At 41.7% G+C, this 25,025-nt stretch overlaps 1 protein-coding gene across 6 annotated transcripts in view; it reads right to left on the bottom strand.

Annotated features, from left to right (window-relative positions):
• Positions 1-2,547: 2,547 nt before the first annotated feature.
• MLC1 (modulator of VRAC current 1) overlaps positions 2,548-25,025 on the bottom strand; it is a 130,471-nt gene continuing 107,993 nt past the window's right edge. For 5 of the 6 annotated variants that reach the window (XM_073573466.1, XM_073573465.1, XM_073573464.1 and 2 more), the window contains 3 exons: positions 10,606-10,728; positions 9,265-9,432; positions 6,197-6,490 (listed from right to left, as the gene is read on the bottom strand). In XM_073573466.1, coding sequence (XP_073429567.1) covers positions 6,416-6,490; positions 9,265-9,432; positions 10,606-10,728 — 366 coding nt within the window. In that variant the 3' untranslated portion in view covers positions 6,197-6,415. Of the gene's footprint in view, positions 3,050-6,196; positions 6,491-9,264; positions 9,433-10,605; positions 10,729-25,025 lie in introns of those variants that run through there. The other variant, XM_073573469.1, reaches the window with a different exon arrangement.

The following is a 25,025-nucleotide window of genomic DNA, read 5'->3' as shown; positions in this document are numbered from 1 at the left end:
CACATTATACTTTATAATAGTGGTAAATTTAGGTCGATATGTTTTATGTTTATTTAGAATGAATATCAGAAATTTGACAAAAATGTAAAAAAATAGCAATTTTCAAACTTTGAATGATTATCCCTTTAATCCAAATGGTCATACCATAGCAAAACATTAATAAATAATATTTCCCACATGTCTGCTTTACATCAGCACCATTTGTAAAATGCTATTTTATTTTGTTACCATTTTAGGAGGTTTAAAAATGTAGCAGCAATTTTATTACTTTTTCAAAGAAATTTAAAAAATTATTTTTTTAGGGACCTATCCTGGTTGGAAGTGACTTTAGGGGTCCTATGTATTGGAAACACCCCCAAAAGTGATACTATTTTAAAAACCGCACTCCCTGACATACTGAAAACTGCTGTCAGGTAGTTTATTAACCCTTCAGGTGCTTTTCAGGAATTAAGACAAATTGGCATGATAGGAATGAAAAAGTTCATTTTTACCATCTAAACGTCACTGACTTCTGAAGAGGTCGCTATAGCTGGCAGACTCTAAGGCCGCTATTTGCTCATGAATTGCCACATCAAACATCAGGACCACACAATCATGATCTCAGGATGCCGATGGGGAGAAAGAGGGAGAAACCACACTGTTTTAAACATTTATATGATGTAGTCACTATTGACAACAGCATCTAAGGGGTTAAACAGATATGGATGGTGACAACACTAATCGTGGCTGACACAGCAAGATGTCAGCTATAGTGGACAGCCGACAGCTGCTGGATTGTCACCTGTATGGGGATGCTATTCTCTTATATCTCAGGTCAGTTAAAAGACGTATTGACGGTCATTAAGGGGTTAAAACAAGTCTAATGTATATATTGTATAATAGACTGGCGCTCCTATAAAGGAAAAGAGAGTGACAAATAAGAGCTGCTGGTGTAAAATCAGGTTCTTTGCTGGTCCTGACTACAGTGAGGAAAAAATATACACTAAACCAATTGCAGCTGTATAAGGCCCAAAGGAGCAGGCACAAAAACTGTGCTTACAATAAAGATTGGCTGAATCTAACACGGCCACCACTACAGTGGCCAAAGTAGCACCTGAGGGTATTGGTTAAGCATATGCAATAAGACAGTCACGGCTGTACAGGGTCAAGGGAGCAGGCACAAAACTTACTGGAGTCTGACGGATGCAGGAGAGTGCCGGGAGGAAGCACTGGATGAATCAGGGTGTCCTTCCGCTGAATGCTCGCTGTCAAGTAGCTGCATGGTGCAGCTGGAGTTGAAGGAGAAATGAACCACAGAGGGAGCTTCCTCCCTGGGTTAGGAGAGACCTTCGTCTCTGCCGTGCAGCTGGATGGATGAGAGGCGGCGTGCTTCGGCCGGGAGACGCCGCTTTGAGACAGCATTGGGCACAAGAGGGGCAGGGTTAGCTCTGGGTGACGTCACCAAGGGACAGGCGCTCGAAAGGGTCAGATTTCCGATGCGTTTCTAAAGTGCTCGGTGCTAAGGTGCTTCAGTATCCCTTCTTCACAGGTGCTACTTCGGCCACTCTAGTGGTGGCCACGTTATATCCAGCCAACTTTCAGTGTAAGCGCAGGTGTTATCACATGTTATAGCAAGTCTAATGTATACCTTTATACAAACAAATATGTCTGACTCATTCTATCGCTGCTAATGTACATTTGAAGAGTAGGAAGTAGGAGTCTAATATAGGCTTGGTGGTTTCTGTGAAGGTTTCAAGATTTTTCTTTAAATAAAGTAATATAAAATACATTTAACAAAAGACAAATTTAAACAAACAATGGATAATCTTCTGATAACACAATTCCATAAAGACCATCATAAAAAATTTATGACAGGTCTGTTTTAGAACACATGCACAGAACCTGAAAGGCTCCATAAGGCCTCATTCATACGTCAGCGTTTAAATACATATGTGAAAAAATGGTACTGGTATCATCGGAGTGTTCGTTTTCACCATCACTGTGTCATCAGTGTCAGTTTTTTTTTATCATCAATGTGTCCATTTTTACCATCAGTGTGACTTCATTGTGTCCGTTTTTACCAGTGAAACATCAGTGTGTCCATTTTTACCATCACTGTGTCATCCATGTGTCCATTTTTACCATCAGCGTGTCCGTTTTTACCAGTGTGTCTTCCATGTGTCTGTTTTTATCATCAGTGTCACATCCGTGTACATCACTGATGGATAAAGAAATAAATTGCAAAGTTTCTCCTATTTTCATTGTTAAGCGTGGACAGCACATGGATGTCAGAGGTGTGCTGGACATGTTTTTCATGGACCCATAGACGTACCATCCTTTTTCATTCACAACAATGGGAAAAAACGGACATGTCTCCATGTGTTTTGAACGGACACGCAGTTTGTGAAAAACACGGACACGTGAATCGCACCATAAATTATAATGGGTACGTGTTATATCCGTGGGAAAATGGACAGAACATATACGTGCAACGTAGACGTCTGAATGAGACCTAGGTCTGTGTGTTTGGATATAGTCTATTATATGAGAATTACAAATGCAGTTCAATTCAGCATGATCAGATTTCCCCCTGTGAAATGGACACAAAACACAAACACAAAAATAACTTATAGATGTACTGCAAAGGTCTCATGTACCTCCATAGCAGCTGAATGACAGCTGTGCACAAAACATGATAGTCGCGTGCATGCCCCATGATGGAGCCGTGCGCATGCCCCATGATAACATCACTTGAACATAAGCAAAAAAAAATTGTTAATTTCATTTATTCTTCACAAATATACTAAAATGGAAAAGAAAAAAAAAGAAATAATTAGCAATACGGAGTGTTAGAATGAAGGCTAATTTCTAACAATTTCAGATTGTGGTCTCCTCAATGATATGTGGACTTCTTCAGGGCTAACAGCTGACAGGCCCTTTATCTAGATCCATTAGTGGTAGCCATGACATTTATGCTCAAAGCACTTAAAAACAGTGGACATCATGGATTTCTTTATTAGGCAAAGTTGATGTTCTGAGGCTCTTCTTTAGACAAGTAACTCTGCTTTAGCTACTAGAGGGGAGATCAAGAGGATGGGCATTTAAATAAAAAAAATACATATTAAATTACATAAAACAATAAATTAAAAAAAACAAGTCAACCCAATCAGTTGAAAATATGTACTAAAAATTAGCAAACTTAAGCAAAAAATACCACAGATACTAAAAACAAATTGTTACAAGTGAGCAAATAAAATAAAAATGAAAGCTAATTAAAAGTAAAACCATCAACAATAGCAAAAAATCAATTCTAAATCAATATTCCATTTATAAGGGGTTGTCTCAACAATAACGGTTAAAAAAGTAAAATGCTTGTAAAAATAAGCCATTTTGTCATTTTAATTGTATTTACAATCATGTCCCTTTACAATTTTATTGTTTAAGCTTATTGCCTTGGCTATCGATCACCAATGTAGTTGAGTAGAGTGACTGAAAAAGTGCAGTGCTTACAAGCTCTTTTTAGAACACAGTCTTTATAGGAAAACTGGGAAACACAGGTTTTACTACTTAAATGGAATCTGTCGCCTCAATTTGGCGCTGTATGTAAATGAGTTGTGTCCGGTCCGATGGGCGGTATTTTGGCTCCTTCTCTCCACCCCCTCCTTGGCTGCTGTACGCAATCTTTCTGGGAATTTCTGTAGTTGTCGTTCAGATTATGCGCGTGCACATTGCAATATCCAATCGCGCAAGCACAGTATGCTTTGCCCAAATGCGGGCAAAGCTGAAAATCATTAGTGCGAAGGCACCGGTGAGCTATGTCCCGGAACACAGAAATGGCAGTGAAATACTTCTGGGACATAGTTCACCAGCGCATAAGCACTAATGCTTTTTGGATTTACTCGCAGTTGGGCAAAGCATACTGCGCACTCGCAATTGGATATTGCAATTAGCATGCGTGTAATCTGGATGACAACTACGGAAATTCCCAGAAAGATTGCTTACAGCAGCCAAGGAGGGGTGGAGGGAAGGTGCCTTAACACTGCCCATCGGACCGGACACAACTCATTTACACATTTACATACCGCGCCAAATTGAGGTGACAGATTCCCTTTAAATGGGGTATTTGGGACTTTTATTATTTTTGTACATGGAACTAAGAGTACCGTTACACTTAGCGATGCACCAGCGATCCCGACAACGATATGGATCGCTGGTGCATCGCTAAGTGGTCGCTAGTGAGCGGTCACACAGGCAGATCTCACTAGCGTCATCGCAGCGGTCGGGGGTCGCTACTTACCTGTCAGACGCGGCGATCCAGACGTCCTTCGCCCGCCTCCACGCGTCGCTCGTCTGTGCCACAGGAAGCCCAGCAGGAAGCGCCCGACGAGAAATGATCCAGGACGTTCTTGTGCGATCAGCGACTGACAGCGGGGGAGCTGGTCGGAGGTAAGTATCAGACATAGCGATACCGCTAGCAATATCGCTATAACGTCACAAAATCGGTGATGTTACAGCGATATCGCTATGTGTAACGGGGGCTTAAGAACTAACAGGAGGCACGTAGCAGCTCACTACCTGCCTTTTCTGCCCGGCGACAATCTCTGTTTACTCAGAGCAGTTAAGGGAACTCTCTTGTCAGCAATTCAGCAGCTTCCACTGACGTCACATCGACAAGCAGCGTCTTCTCCTCTGCTCTGATATGAGTCTCTGCCGATGTCATGGTGATTGACAGCTTGCTCCGCGCTGCCCAAATGCAGTGAGGCTGTTAGGAATCTGGGTTCTATGCTGCCTACGCGGGAATCCAGATTCTCACATTTGTCTCCAGAGGCTAAGTCCTTTTTTCCAACTTCTGAGCATGCCCACGGGACGAGCTCCCATTGGAGTTCAGGAGTCAGGTGCTCAGGTCCTGCTCCTGATTCCATTGGCTCAGCTCAGGGCTCTGGAGATTTCTGGCAGGTCCCGTACGCTATAAAAAGTGCGCATGGCCGCTATGCCATGCGCTAGTATTTTCATACTGCTGTTGTATGTTTGGTATTGGATGCTTGGACTGGTGGATGACTTATTATGAAACCCCTTCCCTCTGATATTACGATTGTGTGAGTGATTGGGCAGCCTCCAGTAGCAGCGCTAGCGCCAGCGCGCACCAGCCATACCTTTTGCAGCAGCTAAGCGTCCTGCATTGCGCCAGCGTCTTTGCAGCCTCCTGGGTGTTCGCAGTTGCGACACCTCGTACCTCATTTTTTACGGTAGGTCTAGAGGGGATAGTCCTGGGGTTTAAGGCTATTTCTGTGACCTTTAATACCGTGTCCACATCGCTGAAGTCGGTGACGCTATACAGACTCAGCGGTATTTGTGCTTTAAGTTTGCAGCTCTGTGTCCTTAACAGAGTCTGCTTCAGTGCACTCTGGGTGCAGTTAACCCCGTGCACATTAGCACTACAGTGCTCTGCCTCTCTAGCAGCGGTCATATCACCTGCCGCACGGTGGATCCCGAGTGGCGAAGGCACTTTAATAATTTATTTTTTTTAGTGCCTTCCGCCACTCCTAACAGAGGCCTTGTCAACAAAGCAAACTGGAAGTTGAAGAACTGCTCTATTAAAGAGGTGAAGTGAGGCAAGGCAATCTCCGGTTGAGCCAGCGGAGAGTGTCCCTACGTAGAACAGACAAGTAGCAACTAACTAACTGTTAGTTCTTAGACCTATACACAAAATAAAAGAAATCCTGGATAACCCCTTTAATGTGAAGCCTGAGTTAAGTTCATTGATTCTAAAATTTAGACTACCTTTTAATAAATAAAAAATCTAAGTATTTTGAAGAATAAATTACAGTATATGAAAATGAGTGTTTCAAAAAAGTTTAAATAAAGGGGTATTCCATCTTATGCATCTATGGCATGTCTTTATCCCACCAAATGAGACCTGAATATTTTGAGAACTGGTCCCTAATGCACTCAGATATCTGTGGGAGGAGGTTGGAATTCTAATAAATTGGAATTCGACCTTTTCTCCAGTGAGAGCGATGGATGTCAAAACCCATTTTTCAAGATAGATGTAGGTTCCATTGCATACTGGCATATATGGGGATCATTGCAGGGGCACCTTAAAATGTTAAATTTCATTACGCTGAAAGCTTACTGGTTCTGCGTTATAAAAAAAATATACATTTTTCAACAGGTGACCTTACATTTTGTAATGTATTATATTCACAAGAAATACAAATAAGGAGAAAACTCACTAGATTTATTACGTCATTTCTTTCAGATAATTTTAAACCTGGACAGAAAATACAAAATAAATATAATAATACAGTAATCTTATGTACTGCATAAAATATCTTTGACTGCTTCCTACAGCATCATTATTTGAAGGTGATTACGGTAAAGGAAACAAATCATTAAACTATGTCATATAGAAAAAAAATTATGAGCACAAACAAGGCTACTGGGTCATCTGTACCATAACAGCTTTCCATGCCTTTTCTTTGTCAAAGTCTCTCAAGGAATTGCTGGAAACCTACAAGTGTAAAATAAAATATAAAGTTTATCTCTCATTTACATGTACTGTATCTACATCATGAAATAAAGGAGCACAAAAGAGATATAACCCAAATGCTCATGTACTGCATTGAAGTGCATTAGTGATGAACGAGCGTGCTCTGATAAAGTGTTAGGCTAGTTTCACATTTGCGGATGGCCGAGCTGCGGAGGGCTGTGGATTTCCTCCGTGAAGCTTCGCCCACTACCGCACCTCCTCCGGTCAGCTCCACCTACGTCCACATACTTCTGCATGTGGCCTGCGTACCCTATCTTTAGCAGTCGTGCGGATTCCTCCGCATGCATCATTTTGACAATGCGGCGACCGCATCAAATTCCAACATGTTGCGTTCGACGCTGGTCGCCGCATTGTCAGAACGATGCATGCGGAGGCATCCGCATACATCCGCATGACCTGCGTACCCAATGCTAAAGACACGGTACGCAGGCCGCATGCAGGAGTATGCGGACGTAGGCGTAGCTGACCGGAGGAGATGTGGCAGTGGGCGGAGCTTCACGGAGGAAATCCGCAGCTCCTCCATCCGCAAATGTGAAACCAGCCTTACCGAGAATGCTAGAGTGCTGCATGTTTCGCATCTGTTCGACAACCACAACACATGCAGGAATTGCCTAACAAACAGGCAATCCTTGCATCCGAGCACGCTGAAAAAACTTGATTAGGACATGTGCGGGCTCAGATAACATCTTATTTGAGCATCCTTGCTCATCATTATAGTACATGTGTATTGCAATGCATTAGACAAGTGATCAGAGAAGTAAAAGTTGAAGTTCTATAGAGGGACTTTAAAAAAAATAAAATAAAAAAATAGGAGTATAAACATTTAGATTGTGAGCCCCATCGGGAACAGTGCCAATAATGTCTGTAAAGTGCAGTGGAATTAATGGCGCTATATAAATGAGTAAAATAAATAAATATTTTTTAAAAATCCACAAAATAAAAGAAAAAAAAATTGGGATATTACACGTATTATATATGCATAGTCAAACGAAACCAAAATAAAATGAAAAAGTATTTGATATCGGTGCTGCCGGAACAGAATAAGGCCATGCAAAAAAATATTTTTCTTTGTATAAAATTGTTTTTGTTGTGTAAAAGCAGCAAAACATCAAAAATGATAGAAATATGTTATCACTGTAATCATACTGACCCGAAGAATAAAGCTGCATTATCACTGGAAAAAATAATAATTTTTCATTTTCACAGCCCAATGTTTCACAGAATAGAGTATCAGCTGTGGGTTTCAAATGCATAATACATGCCTAGAAAAATTCCTCACGAGGTCTAACTTCCAAAATGGGGTCAGTTGTTGTAGGTTTCTGCTGTTTTGTCACTTCAACGGCTCTTCAAATGCAACATGGTGTCCGCAGTCTATTACTGCCAAATCTGCCCTCAAAAAGTCAAATGGAAATAATTTTTTTAGCCCTGTCATGTGCCTAAACAATAGTTTTCCCCCATATACGGGGCATCAGTGTACTCCAGAGAAATTGCAAAACAAAATGGGTGATCCATTTTTTCCTGTGACCCTTGTGAAAAAGAAAAAATTGGAACTAAAGCAAAATTTTTGAGGAAAATTATATTTTTTTTTCTGTTCTAATATTGTCAAATTCTGTGAAGCACCTGTGGCCTCACAATGTTCACCACACTGCTAGATAAATTCCTTGATGGGTATAGTTTCCAAAATGGGGTCACTTGTGGGGGTTTTCTGCCATTTTGGCACTTTGTGGCTGTTCAAATGAGACTTGGCATCCAAAGTCTATTCCGGTCAAACATACTTTTGAAAAGTTAAATAGCAATTCGTCCCTTGTACCCAACTGTAAATTCCAACCACATATGGGCCTATTCAAAAGAAATTGCACAACAAGCTGAGTGGTCCATTTTCTACTTTATCACTTTGAAAATGAAAAATTTGGGACTAAACAAAAAATCACCAAAAACTCCCCAATGGCCATGTGCACAGATTGAGTATTTGGTGAGTTTTTTCCCCTCAGTATTTGTAAGCCAAAATCAGGGCTGGAACAATCAGAGGAAAAGTTTAATAGAAACATGGCCTTAACTTCTGCATTTTTTAGCCACTCCTGGTTTTGCTTTACAAATACTGAAGCAAAACGCACCAAATACTCAACGTGTGCACGTGGCCTAAAACTACGCTCACACGGCAGCGTTTTGGACAGTATTTCACATCAGTATTTGTAAGCCAAAACCAAGAGTGGTTCAGAAATGTAGATTAGGTGCACATGTTTCTTTTATACTTTTCCTCTGATTGAAAGCCAAAATTAGGAGATGAACAAATACAGATGTGAAATACTGACCAAATGCTGCAGTGTGAACGTGGCCTACCTTTCCATTCCTGGCTTTGGCTCCAAAAATTGCATTAAAAACAGCAAGCATAATTCCAACCTATAACAATCTCTGACAAATGATTTCCTAATGCTGTGAGATACCCCAAGATTATGTATCTTAATTGATCCAAATGTTTCAATTTGCAGAACCCATTATGAGACCAATCTCATACCTGCCATCAGTAGGAAATAAAACGGTACTTGTCTATTTGCTTTGGGCAATATTAGATATTCCAGTCTGTTTTTTGAATGCTTATGTTATTAATGAAATCATCACATTCCCTAAGTATGTTACTCTTCATCACAGAATGCCATGTTCATTATACATATTATTTTTACTGAGGGACTTGAATGGCACAATGCAAGTATTTCTTCAGTGTACCTGATACTTACTTTATTACTCCTGTAATCAGACTTGTCCAAGTGTGACACGTTCCACAATGAATCCCGCAATCTCATCTGTGATTTGTAATGTACACATTGAATGACAGTGACATTTGTAAGCACTGCCTGTATCAACAGGATCAGCATCAGGAGTAAGAGCAAAACTTCATGAAAATGCTAGAAGAAATAACATCAACTAGTCACTCATTCAAATATAAAAAAAATTACCAAGAAAATACAGCTATGTCAACATATAAAAACTTATTTTATGACAAGCTAGTACAAAGCATGTAAAAAAATGTATAGATAATCTCACAAAAAGGAAAATGATATGCAAAGGAAGAAGAATAAAAATATTTTGAAAACGTCTCAATTTATTTAGTATCGAGTAGGCGCTCCACACAGGGAGACTCCACACACACACACACACAAAATTACAGGCATTGGCTGCGATCACTGAATACATTTGAGCACAAAAATCATCAAGATCCACTGCTGGCAGCTACCTTTACAATTGCCAATTATGTCCCAGAAATGCTCAATGGCAGACAAGTCCGGAGATATTGCAGGCTATGGTAGTACGTTTAAGGCAAGTAGGCTTCTCACAACAAAAGGCTTTGTCATGTTGAAAGACAATTCCTAACACACATTGGATAAATGGCTGTACCACTGGTTCCACAACTAAATCAATATAACACTGAGCTGCTATAGTACCTTGAATGAAGACTCCATTGCCTTCCTGTTTTGAATCATGGTAGCATTTGGGAGTGGTGGCGTGAAGCCAATAAAACACCTGTAGCTGGATATCTGGCTCATAACGCAATGTAAGCACCTTCTGATCAATGTGTAGACATTGTTTGATGCTTTAGGCTTGGCATGTGATGTCCAATTTCGCTTTAAATACAAAATGGACTAATCATGGAATCAGTGGTACATCCATTTATCCAAGAAGCTGTTTTTCAACACGACAACGACAGAATCCTTGTTGCTTGTGCTACTGTGAGCAACCTGTGTGGCTTAAACCTGCTACCATGGCATACAGAGTCACTGGACTTGTCTCCCATAGAGCACATGTGGGATGTCATTGAATGGAAATTAAAAATGGAGCTGCCAATTGTGGATTTTGATGATTTCAGTGTATATGTGCATTCAGCATGGTAGAACATTCCTAATGCTATCAATGGTACCCTGACAAGGCATCTAAGCATGCGTACTTCTAAACGTAGTGCACATACTTAACACTGAAATAACAGACATTTTGATATTTAATATTTCCATGACTTTTCATTTTTGGTGTTCAAGGTTCAATGTTGTGAAGGCTGTTAAATATAAAAAAAATAGCAGACTTACCTTAGCAGCAGGTGGGTAGGATTTAAAAAAATCAATTGTTCTCACAATATTGACAGACAAATATGCGGATGTAGTAAATAATACTGGTGAAGTAACACTGCTGGTAGCAATCAGAACTTCCACCTATGGTGAACCACAAAAAATGTAAAGTTAAAGCAAGAAAACATATGTCAATTTTTTTGGAAAAGGGTGTGGAACAGATTAAGACATGAAGTAGGTTGGATACTATGAAATCAAAGATGTCATTGCCCTCTTCCATGCAGGAGTGACACTACCGCCAGAGGCGTCAACATGCTAATGCCTGATTTAAGACAAATGGCTGTCTGACAACAATGAGAAATTGTCAGACTGTGGTCATGGTCATGCCAGCCCATGAGAAAGCATGAATTCTCTTGGGACGTGGACTACTGTTATTTAACATGCTTATGCTTGGCTGTTTCCATATCTGCCACATTCATAATGTCAACATCCTATATCTCCATAATGAAGTGAAGAAAAGACAAAACTTTATGATTTACAGCTGCAGCTACAGCTCTTGCAAAAATGAAGAGACCACTGCAAAATTTTCAGTTTGTCTGATTTTTCTCGCTATAGGTATATTTTTGAGTAAAATGTAAATTGCTCTTTTATTGTATAAACTACTAACATGTCTTCGAATTTCCAAGCACTAAATTTTGTATTTATTTTCAGCAAATGAGAAATGGCCAAAATAACAAACAAATGCAGTGCTTGCAGACCTCAAATAATGCTAAGAAAACAAGTTCATAATCATTTAGAAATAACAATCCTAATGTTTTAACTCAGGAAGAGTTCAGAATTAATATTTTGTGGACTAACCATGATTTTTAGTGACAGCTTTCATGCGTCTTGGCATGCTTTCCACCAGTCTTTCACACTGCTTTTGGGTGACCTTATTCCACTCCTGGTACAAAAATTTAAGCAGTTCTTTTTTGTTTGATGTCTTGTGACTATCCATCTTCTTCTTGATTACATTCCAGAGGTTTTCAATGTAGCTCAGGTCTGGAGATTGGGTTGGCCATGACAGGGATTTCATGTGGCGGTCCTTAATCCACACATTGATTGACCTAGCTGTGTGGCATGGCGCATTGTCTTGCTGGAAAAAACAGTCCTCAGAGTTGGGGAACATTGCCTGAGCAGAAGGAATCAACTGTTTTTCCAGGATAACCATTTATGCAGCTTGATTCATACGTCCTTTGCAAAGATTAACCTGCCCAATTCCAGCCTTGCTGAAGCATCCCCAGATCATCACCGATCCTCCACCAAATTTCACAGTGGGTGCAAGACACTGTGGCTTGTACGCCTCTCCAGGTCTTCGTCTAACCATTAGATGACCAGGTGTTGGGCAAAGCTGAAAATTAGACTCATCAGAGAAGATTAGCTTACTCCAGTCCTCTATGGTCCAACCCTTATGGTCTTTGGCAAACTTCAGCCTGGCTCTCCTTTTGCTTCTCATTGATGAAAGGCTTTTTTCTACCTTTACATGACTTGAGCCCTGCCTCTAGGTGCCTGTTACAAACTGTTCATGCCGTGCACTTCACCCCAGCTGCCATTTGCCACTCCTTTTGTAGGTCACTTGATGTCATCCTGTGGTTGCTGAGTGACATTCGAATAAGATGACAGCATCCTGGTCAGTGGAGAATCGTTTTTGCCCTCGGACGGTCTGTAGCTTTGTTGTCCCAAATGTCCACTGCTTGACCTTGTTGTAATGGATTGCCATCTTAGAACTTTTAAGGATGGAGGCAACATGACACTCAGTGTATCCCTCTGCTAGTAAAGCCAGAATTAAGCCAATCTTTTCCTTACTCAAGTCTTTTCTTTTCAACTCCTTTGGCATGGGTAAAAGTTATATTTTCATTCCTGTTACTTTTGGGATATTACTAGCACTTGTTTTGCCATCCAGTTTGTGCTATTGCCAGAGGATTGTGAACACCACAGCAGGGTTTTTTATACTTTCCTTCGTTAAATAAGAATTGGTTCAGGTGATCACCTAATCAGAAGCGCAACAAGTAGAATAAAGTGTACTCTGGTTGGAATTCAACTGACACAGGAATAGAATGGCTGTCAGACATGTAGAGAAGCTGATTTCTATAAAACTATGCAGTGGTCTCTTAATAATTGCCTGAGCTGTATATGTGGGAATGTGCAGTTGATAACATAAATGTTTGTGAATGGTCCTCTAACATCACAGCAGGGAGCCGGTCGTTTCTGCGTGTCACACTTAGCGAGATTGCTAACGATGATGCTGTTGCGTCACAAAATCGGTGTCGCTCAAGCGATATCACTAGCGATATCGCAGTGTGTAACGGGGGCTTTATATCCACCAACCATGTCTTATTGACATGCCATTAATATCACAGTGGGAGAATACCTTCAAAAAAAGAAAGAAAGAAGTTAATATCTGGTGAACAGGTGCGAGTGAGTACAACACATTTTGCCTATGAAATGATCTGAAATGTGATATTTCAGTTTTTCTTTTTAAATAAATTTGCAAAAATGTCTACATTTCTGTTTTTTTCAGTCAAGATGGGGTGCATAGTGTACATTAACCCCTTCACCCCCAAGGGTGGTTTGCACGTTCATGACCGGGCCAATTTTTACAATTCTGACCACTGTACCTTTATGAGGTCATAACTCTGGAACGCTTCCATGGATCCCGGTGATTCTGACATTGTTTTTTCGTGACATATTGTACTTCATGTTAGTGGTAAAATTTCATTCAAATAACTTGCGTTTATTTGTGAAAAAAATGGAAATTTGGCAAAAATTTTGAAAATTTCGCAATTTTCCAACTTTGAAGTTTTATGCCCTTAAATCACAGAGATACGGCACACAAAAAACTTGATAAGTAACATTTCCCACATGTTTACTTTACATCAGCACAATTTTGGAACCAAAATTTTTTTTTGTTAGGAAGTTATAAGGGTTAAAAGTTGACCAGCGATTTCTCATTTTTACAACACCATTTTATTTTTAGGACCACATCACATTTGAAGCCACTTTGAGGGGTCTATATGATAGAAAATACCCAAAAGTGACACCATTCTAAAAACTTCACCCCTTAAGGTGCTCAAAACCACATTCAAGAAGTTTATTAACCCTTTAGGTGCATCACAGGAATTTTTTTGAATATTTAAAAAAAATGAACATCTAACTTTTTTTCATAAAAAAAATAATTCAGGTTCAATTTTTTTTATTTTACCAAGGGTAACAGGAGAAATTTGACTGCAAAAGTTATTGTGCAATTTGTCCTGAGTACGCAGATACCTGATATGTGGGGGGGAACGACTGTTTCGGCGCATGGCAGAGCTCAGAATGGAAGGAGCGCCGTTTGACTTTTTCAATGCAAAATTGGCTGGAATTCAGATTGGACGCCATGTCACGTTTGGAGAGTCCCTGATGTACCTAAACAGTGGAAACCCCCTACAAGTGACCCCATTTTGGAAACTAGACCCCCTAAGGAACTTATCTAGATGTGTGGTGAGAACTTTGAACCCCCATGGGCTTCACAGAAGTTTATAACATAAAGCCATACAATTAAAAAATCATATTTTTTCCACAAAAATGATCTTTTCACCCTCAATTCTTATTTTTCCAAGGGTAACAGGATGCTAAAAGTTATTGTGCAATTTGTCCTGAGTACGCTGATACCCCACATGTGGGGGTAAACCACTATTTGGGCGCATGGCAGAGCTCGGAAGGGAAGCAGCGCCATTTGACGTTTTGGGCTGGAATTGAGATCGGACTCCATGTCGCGTTTGGAAAACCCCTGATGTACCAAAACAGTGGAAACCCCCCACAAATGACACCATTTTGGAAACTAGACCCCCTGAGGAACTTATCTAGATGTGTGGTGAGAACTTTGAACCCCCATGGGCTTCACAGAAGTTTATAACATAAAGCCATACAATTAAAAAATCATATTTTTTCCACAAAAATGATCTTTTCACCCTCAATTCTTATTTTTCCAAGGGTAACAGGACCCTAAAAGTTATTGTGCAATTTGTCCTGAGTACGCTGATACCCCACATGTGGGGGTAAACCACTATTTGGGCGCATGGCAGAGCTCGGAAGGGAAGCAGCGCCATTTGACGTTTTTGGCTGGAATTGAGATCGGACACCATGTCGCGTTTGGAAAACCCCTGATGTACCAAAACAGTGGAAACCCCCCACAAATGACACCATTTTGGAAACTAGACCCCCTAAGGAACTTATCTAGATGTGTGGTGAGAACTTTGAACCCCCATGGGCTTCACAGAAGTTTATAACATAAAGCCATACAATTAAAAAATCATATTTTTTCCACAAAAATGATCTTTTCACCCTCAATTCTTATTTTTCCAAGGGTAACAGGACCCTAAAAGTTATTGTGCAATTTGTCCTGAGTACGCTGATACCCCACATGTGGGGGTAAACCACTATTTGGGCGAATGGCAGAGCTCGGAAGGGAAGCAGCGCCATTTGACGTTTTTGGCTGGAATTGAGATCGGACACCATGTCGCGTTTGGAAAACCCCTGATGTACCAAAACAGTGGAAACCCCCCACAAATGACACCATTTTGGAAACTAGACCCCCCAAGGAACTTATCTAGATGTGTGGTGAGCACTTTGAACCCCCCAGTGCTTCACAGAAGTTTATAACGCCCGGGCGTGAAAATAAAAAATTTGTATTTTTTCCACAAACATGATCTTTTAGTCACCATTTTTTTATTTTCCCAAGGGTACCAGGAGAAATTGGACCTTAAAAGTTGTTGTCCAATTTGTCCTGAGTATGCTGATACCCCATATGTGGGAGAAAACTACTGTATTGGCACACGTCGGGGCTCGGAAGGGAAGTAGTGACGTTTTGGAATGCAGACTTTGATGGAATGGTCTGCGGGTGTCATGTTGCCTTTGGAGAGCCCCTAATGTACCTAAACAGTGGAAACCCCCCACAAATGACACCATTTTGTAAACTAGACCCCCCAAGGAACTTATCTAGATGTGTGGTGAGCACTTTGAACCCCCCAGTGCTTCACAGAAGTTTATAATGCCCGGGCGTGAAAATAAAAAATTCGTATTTTTTCCACAAACATGATCTTTTAGTCACCATTTTTTTATTTTCCCAAGGGTACCAGGAGAAATTGGACCCCAAAAGTTGTTGTCCAATTTGTCCTGAGTATGCTGATACCCCATATGTGGGAGAAAACTACTGTATGGGCACACGTCGGAGCTCGGAAGGGAAGTAGTGACGTTTTGGAATGCAGACTTTGATGGAATGGTCTGCGGGTGTCATGTTGCCTTTGGAGAGCCCCTAATGTACCTAAACAGTGGAAACCCCCCACAAATGACCCCATTTTGAAAACTAGACCCACTAAGGAACTTATCTAGATGTGAGGTGAGCACTTTGAACCCCCAAGGGCTTCACTGAAGTTTATAATGCCAGGGCATGAAAATAAAAAAATCGTATTTTTTCCAGAAACATGATCAATTAGTCCCCATTTTTTTCATTTTCCCAAGGGTAACAGGAGAAATTGGACCCCAAAAGTTGTTTTCCAATTTGGCCTGAGTACGCTGACACCCCATATGTGGGAGAAAACTACTGTATGGACACACGTCTGGGCTCGGAAGGGAAGCAGTGACGTTTTGGAATGCAGACTTTGATGGAATGGTCTGCGGGTGTCATGTGCGTTTGGAGAGCCCCTGATGTACCTAAACTATTGAAACTCCCCACATGTGACCCCATTTTGGACACTAGACCCCCCACGGAACTTATCTAGATGTGTGGTGAGCACTTTGAACCCCCAAGTGTTTCACAGAAGTTTATAACACTCGGACGTGAAAATAAAAAAATCATTTTTTTCCACAAAAATGATATTTTTGCCCCCAATTTTTTATTTTCCTAAGGGTAACAGGAGAAATTGGACCCCAAAAATTGTTTTGCAATTTGTCCTGAGTAGGCTGATACCCTACATGTGGGGGTAAAACACTGTTTGGGCGCATGGCAGAGCTTGGAAGGGAAGGAGCACCATTTGACTTTTTCAACTCAGAATTGGCTGGAATTGAGATCAGACGCCATGTTGCATTTGGAGAGCCCCTGATGTGCCCAAACAGTGGAAACTCCCAATTATAACTCCAACCCTAACCCCAACACACCCCTAACCCTAATCTGAGCCCTAACCCTAGCCCTAACCCTAGCCCTAACCCTAGCCCTAACCCTAGCCCTAACCCTAACCCTAGCCCTAACCCTAGCCCTAACCCTAGCCCTAACCCTAGCCCTAACCCTAAGGCTGTGTGCACACACTGCGGATTTTGCTGCGGTTCCGCAGCAGTTTTGGCCGCTGCGGACCAGCAGCAGTTTTTGCTGCGGTGTACAGTACCATGATTCCCTATGGGAATCAAAAACCGCAGTACAGACGGTGCGGAATTTTCCGCGCGGATTATCTGCGGTTTTCAATCCGCAGAAAGAATTGACATGTCAATTCTTTCTGCGGATTCTCCTGCGGTTTGCCATCTCCTCTATTGAGGAGATGAAAAACCGCAGGACAAAACCGCAGAGCAATCCGCAGGTAAAACTGCAGGTCTTTTGACCTGCGGTTTCACCTGCGGATTTTACAAAATCTGCGCGGGTGAATCCGCACCTAATCCGCAGCGTGTGCACACAGCCTTACCCTAACGGGAAAATGGAGATAAATACTTTTTTTTTAGTTTTATTATTTTTCCCTAACTAAGGGGGTGATAACGGGGGGTTTGACTTACTATTTATGGCGGTTTTTATGTTTGGCGGCTGTCAGACGCTAAAAGACGCTTTTTATTGTAAAATAGTTTTTGCATCACCACATATTGAGAGCTATAATTTTTCCGTATTTTGACCCACTGAGTCATGTGAGGTCTTATTTTTTGCGGGACGAGTTGACGTTTTTATTGGTACCATTTTCGGGCACGTGACATTTTTTGATCGCTTTTTATTCCTATTTTTGGGACGCAGAATGAACAAAAACCAGCGTTTCATGAATTTCTTTTGGGGGGGTGCGTTTACACCGTTCCGCGTGCGGTAAAATTGATAAAGCGGTTTTATTCTTCGGGTCAGTACGGTTACAGCGATACCTCATTTAGGTCGGTTTTATGCAATGAAAACTATTTTATATAAAAAATAATTATTTTTGCATCGCTTTATTCTGTGAGCTATAACTTTTTTATTTTTTCGCTGATGATGCTGTATTGTGGCTCGTTTTTTGCGGGACAAGATGACGTTTTCAGCGGTACTATGGATATTTATATGCGTCTTTTTGATCGCGCGTTATTACACTTTTTGTTTGGCGGTATGATAATAAATCATTATTTTTTGCTTCGTTTTTTATTTTTATTTTTTAAGGGGTTCGCTTAAAGGGTTAACTAATGGGACAGTTTTATAGGGCTGGTCATTACGGACGCGGCAATACCTTATATGTGTACTTTTATTGTTTTTTTTTATTATTATTTCAAAAAAATGGATTTATTGGGGGAATATTTTTTTTTTTTTTCTAATTTATTTGGCGATTTTTTTTAATTTATTTTTACATTTTTTTTAATTTTTTTTTACTTTATTACATAGTCCCAGGTGGGACATCACTGTCCTGTGACAGATCGCTGATCTGTCACATCACAGATCACTGTGACAGATCAGCAATCTGTCACAGGCATTGAAGCAGACTTCCTCTTGCCTGCGCTTTGCAGGCACTGAGGAAGCCAGCTTCCTCAGGTCCCCGAAGGCCCCCGTCGCCATCTTGGATTCGGGGGCCTGGAGGATAGGAGCCCCCCGCAGCAGCGCTGCACTTTGCGCTGCCGTGGGGGGCTCAGGGAAGCACGGAGGGAGCCCCCTCCCTCCCGATGCTTCCCTTTAACTCCCGGTACACCGCGATCATGTTTGATCGCGGTGTGCAAGGGGTTAACGTGTCGGGGGCGGTCCGTGACCGCCCCTGACACATAGTGCCGGGTGTCAGCTGTGATAATCAGCTGACACCCGGCCGCGATCAGCGGCGCTCACCACGTGGGCGCCGCTGATCGCGGTAGACGTATTATCCCGTCCACGGTCATACGGGCCCGGGTACCGTGGATGGGATAGTACGTCGGATGTCAGGAAGGGGTTAATGAGAAAAAAGTGAACTTTGTTTCATTGCATAGAGATAGGGCACACGTCACTCCGTTTGTTCAAGGTGCACCGAAAAAGATACCGCTCCTCAAATCATATAATAGAAGAAGTTCCGGCACTCAAGTTAAGTATATGCATAAAAAAATGTTTTATTTGTACAACTGATTCTCCCAAAGTCATGTGATGTTTCGGTCTACAACTCAGACCTTCCTCAGATTAGAGGTATGGAGGTATACATGAGCATAGAAATTCCATGAAAGACAGCCACGAGAAATAGCAACATTCTCCTTATTAGGACCAAAGTCTTGGGATGAAGGAAAGAAGTCCCTGTAGGTGCATAATCAAGCGTGGCTTAACCAAGGGGCGTCCTAGCCCCTTTGACAGCGCTGTGTACACACTTGATTTTTTCTGCATCTGCTTCCTTTGAGGGCCAGAACTTCTTGTATTATATTATTTGTTTCACTGCAGCCATTTGGTAAATTCAAAAAACAGTGAAAAATTTAAAGGGGTCTGAATACTTTCCTTACCCACTGTGCACGCCAAATTAAAAACACCAAGGTTACTTACCGGTAGCCAGTTTTTCCGGAGCCCATGACGGCACACATGAGAGAGGGGATCCGCCCAGTCAGGACAGTAACCCTACTGAAGATAAAAGGGCAGTACCTCTCCCTCGCTTCAGTTGGTTTACAGAGCATGAGAGGCCCCCCGGGTTAGTACACATGGTAAAACTATCACCACATTATATCTAACTAAAAAAACACCCAAACTATAGTGCACACCAAAGGCGTGAAAAGGGGGGGAATATACAGGTGCCGTCATGGGCTCCGGAAAAACCGGCTACCGGTAAGTAACCTTGGTGTTTTCCTGTCTCCCATGACGGCACACATGAGAGACTTTTGTAGAATAAGATACCTTAGGGAGGGACCACCGCTTGCAGCACCCTTCTACCAAAGGTTAGGTCAGTAGAGGAAGACAGATCAAGTCGGTAGTGCTTAAAAAAGGTGGAAGGTGAGGACCAAGTAGCGGCTTTACAAATTTGCTCAATCGATACCTCAGCCTTCTCTGCCCAGGAGGTAGCTACGGCTCTGGTGGAGTGAGCCTTGACGCCTTCTGGAACCGGAGCGCCACTTGCGGAGTAGGATAACATAATGGCCTCCCTGATCCATCTGGCAATGGTACTCTTAGCTACCCCGTGCCCTTTTCTACAACCCTGAAGGGCTACAAAAAGGGACTGATCTTTCCTCCACTGACTAGTTACTGACATATATTGTATTATGGCTCTTCTTACATCATTTGGAAGTGCATTGAGCAGCAAGGTGGTGTGCTGGTAAAAGGGGAAAAAAAAAAAAAAAAAACTCTTAAATCTTCTTCCTGAGCGAGTGTGAACGAGCTGAGTGTGACCTGAGCGTAAGTGTGTGACTTGAAATTCAGTGAAGAGGTATTTGGAAAACCTATAACAAATACCTGTGTGAGTTGCTGAATTGTAAGTTGCTGAGTGCTTTCTACCTGTTCAATTTTTGGGGGGCTTTGGGGGCTTGTTTAACCTATATTTTCTCTCTTCAGGGTTAATCTCTTATTTTACTATCTGTGTTTTTAAGGGTTAACTATATTGCATTTAAATCTTGAGGTGTAACTATATTCACAAGGGATTAATTAAGGGTGGGAGTTCATACAGTAATTAAGGGTTTATAAGGGGCAGCTGGTTGGGGCTCAACTCCTTTTGGAAGTGCATTGAGCAGCAAGGTGGTGTGCTGATAAAAGGGGGAAAAAAAAAAAAAAAAAAACTCTTTTAAATCTTCTTCCTGAGCGAGTGTGAACGAGCTGAGTGTGACCTGAGCGTAAGTGCGAACTGTGGTAAGTGTGTGACTTGAAATTCAGTGACTTTAGATTCAGGGCGTTTCCAAGGGAGGTCTTACTGAATTGCTGTTATATTAATTATTTTTTTTTTTTTAATTTATTTTTGCTTATCTTATTGTCTGGTGCAATCCCCATTAGGATGTGCTCCACTATTGCCAATGCCATCCAGTGCACGTCTTGCCGCATGTATGAAATCCTTGAACAGCCGGTCGAGGGTGCATACTGCTGTGCAAGATGTGAGCACGTTGTGCATTTGGAAGCCCAGATACTGGATCTAAATGTGCAGCTGGCAACACTGAGATCCATAGACAATATGGAAAGGAGTCTTCTGCTCACTGAGCAGACGCTCAATGGGATAGATGAGGGGGGGGATGCTAGGTTGGAGCTGCAGGACAATGAAGCAGCTAGCTGGGTGACAGTTAGAAGGCGGGGTAGAGGGAAGAGCACCAGGGAGGCTAGTCCTGATCTGGCACACCCCAATAAGTTTGCTAAGTTGGCAGATGAGGGGAGTGTTAGTGCAGGAGTAGCACTGCTGCAGCAAGGCATGTCCTCTGAAAGCCGGAGGAGTGTCTGCTCCAGTAAGGGGGGAAATAGGAGAGCAGGGCAGGCCAGACAGGTTCTGGTAGTGGGAGACTCAATTATTAGGGGAACAGATAGGGCAATCTGTCACAAAGACAGGGATCGTCGAACGGTGTGCTGCCTACCTGGCGCTCGAGTCCGACACATCGCTGATCGGGTTGACAGATTACTGGGAGGGGCTGGAGAGGATCCAGCGGTCATGGTGCATATTGGCACAAATGACAAAGTTAGAGGTAGGTGGAAGGTCCTTTAAAGATGATTTCAGGGAATTAGGCTGTCAGCTTAAAGCAAGGACCTCCAAGGTGGTATTTTCGGAAATACTTCCTGTACCACGTGCCACGCCAGAGAGGCAACGGGAGATTAGGGAGGTTAATAAGTGGCTCAGGAATTGGTGTAGGAAGGAGGGGTTTGGGTTCCTGCAGAACTGGGCCGACTTCTCAGTTGGCTACAGGTTCTACGCTAGGGACGGGCTGCACCTCAATGGGGAGGGTGCAGCTGTGCTGGGGGAGAAAATGGCTAGAAGGTTGGAGGAGTGTTTAAACTAGGGACGGGGGGGAGGGTATTCCTTTTATAGGAGGGGAAGACAGTGCAGATAGAGACCTGGGCACAAATAATGACATTGGGGGTGGGGGTGGCATGGGGGGTGGGGTTAGAACAGTTAATAATTTAAGAAAGAATAGAGGTACAGAGAGATACATAAAGTGCATGTATACTAATGCCAGAAGTCCCGCCAACAAAATGGAGGAATTGGAGTTAATGTTGTTGGAACATAATTATGACATGTTGGGGATATCTGAGACATGGCTGGATGAGAGCCATGACTGGGCTGTTAATTTACAGGGCTATAGTCTGTTCAGAAATGACCGTACAAATAAGCGAGGGGGAGGCGTGTGTTTATATGTAAAATCATCCTTAAAACCCATCCTTCGTGATAATATATATGAATCTAATGAAAATGTAGAGTCCCTGTGGGTAGAGATAAGGGGAGGGGGGAAAAATAATAAATTACTGATAGGGGTTTGTTATAAATCTCCAAAAATAATGGAAGCTACAGAGAATATCCTCATAAAGCAAATAGATGAAGCAGCGACTAAAGGAGAAGTCATTATTATGGGGGACTTCAACTACCCTGAAATACATTGGGGAACCGAAACCTGCAGTTCCAGCAAAGGTGACAGGTTTCTGACAACGATGAGAGACAATTACCTTTCACAACTGGTTCAGGACCCAACAAGAGGGGGGGCACTGCTAGACCTAATATTAACCAACAGGCCAGACCGCATATCAAATGTAAGGGTTGAGGGTCACTTGGGTAATAGTGATCACAAATTAATAAGTTTTCATGTATCCTTTAATAAGATGTGTAGTAGAGGGGTTACAAGGACACTAAAGTTCAGGAAGGCAAATTTCCAATAGATGAGAGATGATCTTGGTGTAATTAACTGGGATGATATCCTGAGACATAAAAATACACAAAGAAAATGGGAGACGTTTATTAGCATCCTGAATAGGACCTGTGCACAATATATACCGTATGGGAATAAACATGCGAGAAATAGGAGGAAACCACTATGGCTAAATAGAGCTGTAAGGGGCGCAATAAGAGATAAAAATAAAGCATTTAGAGAATTAAAGCAAGTAGGTAGTGATGAGGCATTAAATAAATACAGAAGATTAAATAAATTCTGTAAAAAGCAAATCAAGACAGCAAAGATTGAGACAGAGAGACTCATTGCCAGAGAAAGTAAAAATAATCCCAAAATATTCTTTAACTACATAAATAGTAAGAAACTAAAAAATGATAGTGTTGGTACCCTTAAAAATAGTCTGCGTGAAATGGTGGATGAGGATGAGGAAAAAGGAAATATGCTAAATGACTTTTTTTCAACAGTATTTACACAAGAAAATCCCATGACAGATAACATGATCAGGGATAAAAATTCTCCATTAAATGTCACCTGCTTAACCCAGCAGGAAGTACAGCGGCGTCTACAAATCACTAAAATTGACAAATCCCCGGGCCCGGATGGGATACACCCACGAGTACTGCAGGAATTAAGCACAGTCATAGATAGACCACTATTTTTAATCTTTAAAGATTCCATAATAACAGGGTCTGTACCACAGGACTGGCGTATAGCAAATGTGGTGCCAATATTCAAAAAGGGGACAAAAACTGAACTTGGAAATTATAGGCCAGTAAGTTTAACCTCAACTGTGGGTAAAATCCTGGAGGGTTTTCTAAGAGATACTATACTGGAGTATCTGGAGAAGAATAACCTTATGACCCAATATCAACATGGGTTTACAAGAGACCGTTCCTGTCAGACTAATCTGATAAGCTTTTATGAAGAGGTAAGTTCCGGACTGGACCAAGGGAATGCAGTGGACGTGGTGTACATGGACTTTTCAAAAGCTTTTGATACGGTGCCACACAAAAGGTTGATACATAAAATGAGAACAATGGGGATAGGGGAAAATATGTGTAGGTGGGTTAAGAGCTGGCTCAGGGATAGGAAACAAAGGGTGGTTATTAATGGAGCACACTCGGACTGGGTCACGGTTAGCAGTGGGGTACCACAGGGGTCAGTTTTGGGCCCGCTTCTTTTTAACATATTTATTAATGACCTTGTAGGGGGCATAGAGAGTAGAATTTCAATATTTGCAGATGACACTAAACTCTGCAGGGTAATTAATACAGAGGAGGACAATTTTATATTACAGGAGGATTTATGTAAACTAGAAGCTTGGGCTGATAAATGGCAAATGAGCTTTAATGGGGATAAATGTAAGGTCATGCACTTGGGTAGAACGAACAAGTTGTATAATTATGTGCTTAATTGTAAAACACTGGGCAAAACAGTCACTGAAAAAGACCTGGGTGTATGGGTGGACGACAAACTCACATTTAGTGGCCAGAGTCAAGTAGCTGCTGCAAAGGCAAATAAAATAATGGGATGCATTAAAAGAGGCATAGATGCTCATGAGGAGAACATAATTTTACCTCTATATAAGTCACTAGTGCGACCACACTTAGAATACTGTGTACAGTTCTGGTCTCCGGTGTATAAGAAAGACATAGCTGAACTGGAGCGGGTGCAGAGAAGAGCGACCAAGGTTATTAGGGAACTAGGGGGTCTGCAATACCAAGACAGGTTATTACACTTGGGGTTATTTAGTTTGGAGAATCGAAGGCTTAGGGGTGATCTTATTACAATGTATAAATATATGTGGGGACAATACAAAGACCTTTCTAATGATCTTTTTACTCTTAGACCTGTGACGGGGACAAGGGGGCATCCTCTACGTCTGGAGGAAAGAAGGTTTAAGCATACTCACAGACGCGGATTCTTTACTGTAAGAGCAGTGAGACTATGGAACTCTCTGCCATATGATGTTGTAATGAGTGATTCACTACAAAAATTTAAGAAGGGACTGGATGCCTTTCTTGAAAAGTATAATATTACAGGGTATATACACTAGTCTCCTTAATATTGCGTTGATCCAGGGAGCTAGTCTGATTGCCGTATGTGGAGTCGGGAAGGAATTTTTTTCCCCAATGTGAAGCTTACTGTTGCCACATGGGTTTTTTTTGCCTTCCTCTGGATCAACATGTTAGGGCAAGTTAGGATAGGATATGGGTTGAACTAGATGGACTCAAAGTCTCCCTTCAACCTTAATAACTATGTTACTATGTTACTATGTTACTATGTAATGTATGGAACTTTTGCTCCCCCGGGTTTCTAGGATTGTTACAGAACGATGGCAATGAGATTTCCTGAGTCCTATGAAACTTTTGGACTACCTTGGGGAGATAGGCCGGGTCTGGTCTTAGAACCACTCGGTCGTCCAAGAT

This window comes from Dendrobates tinctorius, unplaced genomic scaffold (genome assembly GCF_039654945.1).
Source record: "Dendrobates tinctorius isolate UK_male_01 unplaced genomic scaffold, ASM3965494v1 ptg000035l, whole genome shotgun sequence".
Taxonomy (NCBI): domain Eukaryota; kingdom Metazoa; phylum Chordata; class Amphibia; order Anura; family Dendrobatidae; genus Dendrobates; species Dendrobates tinctorius.
This window is presented reverse-complemented; position numbering and strand designations above follow the sequence as displayed.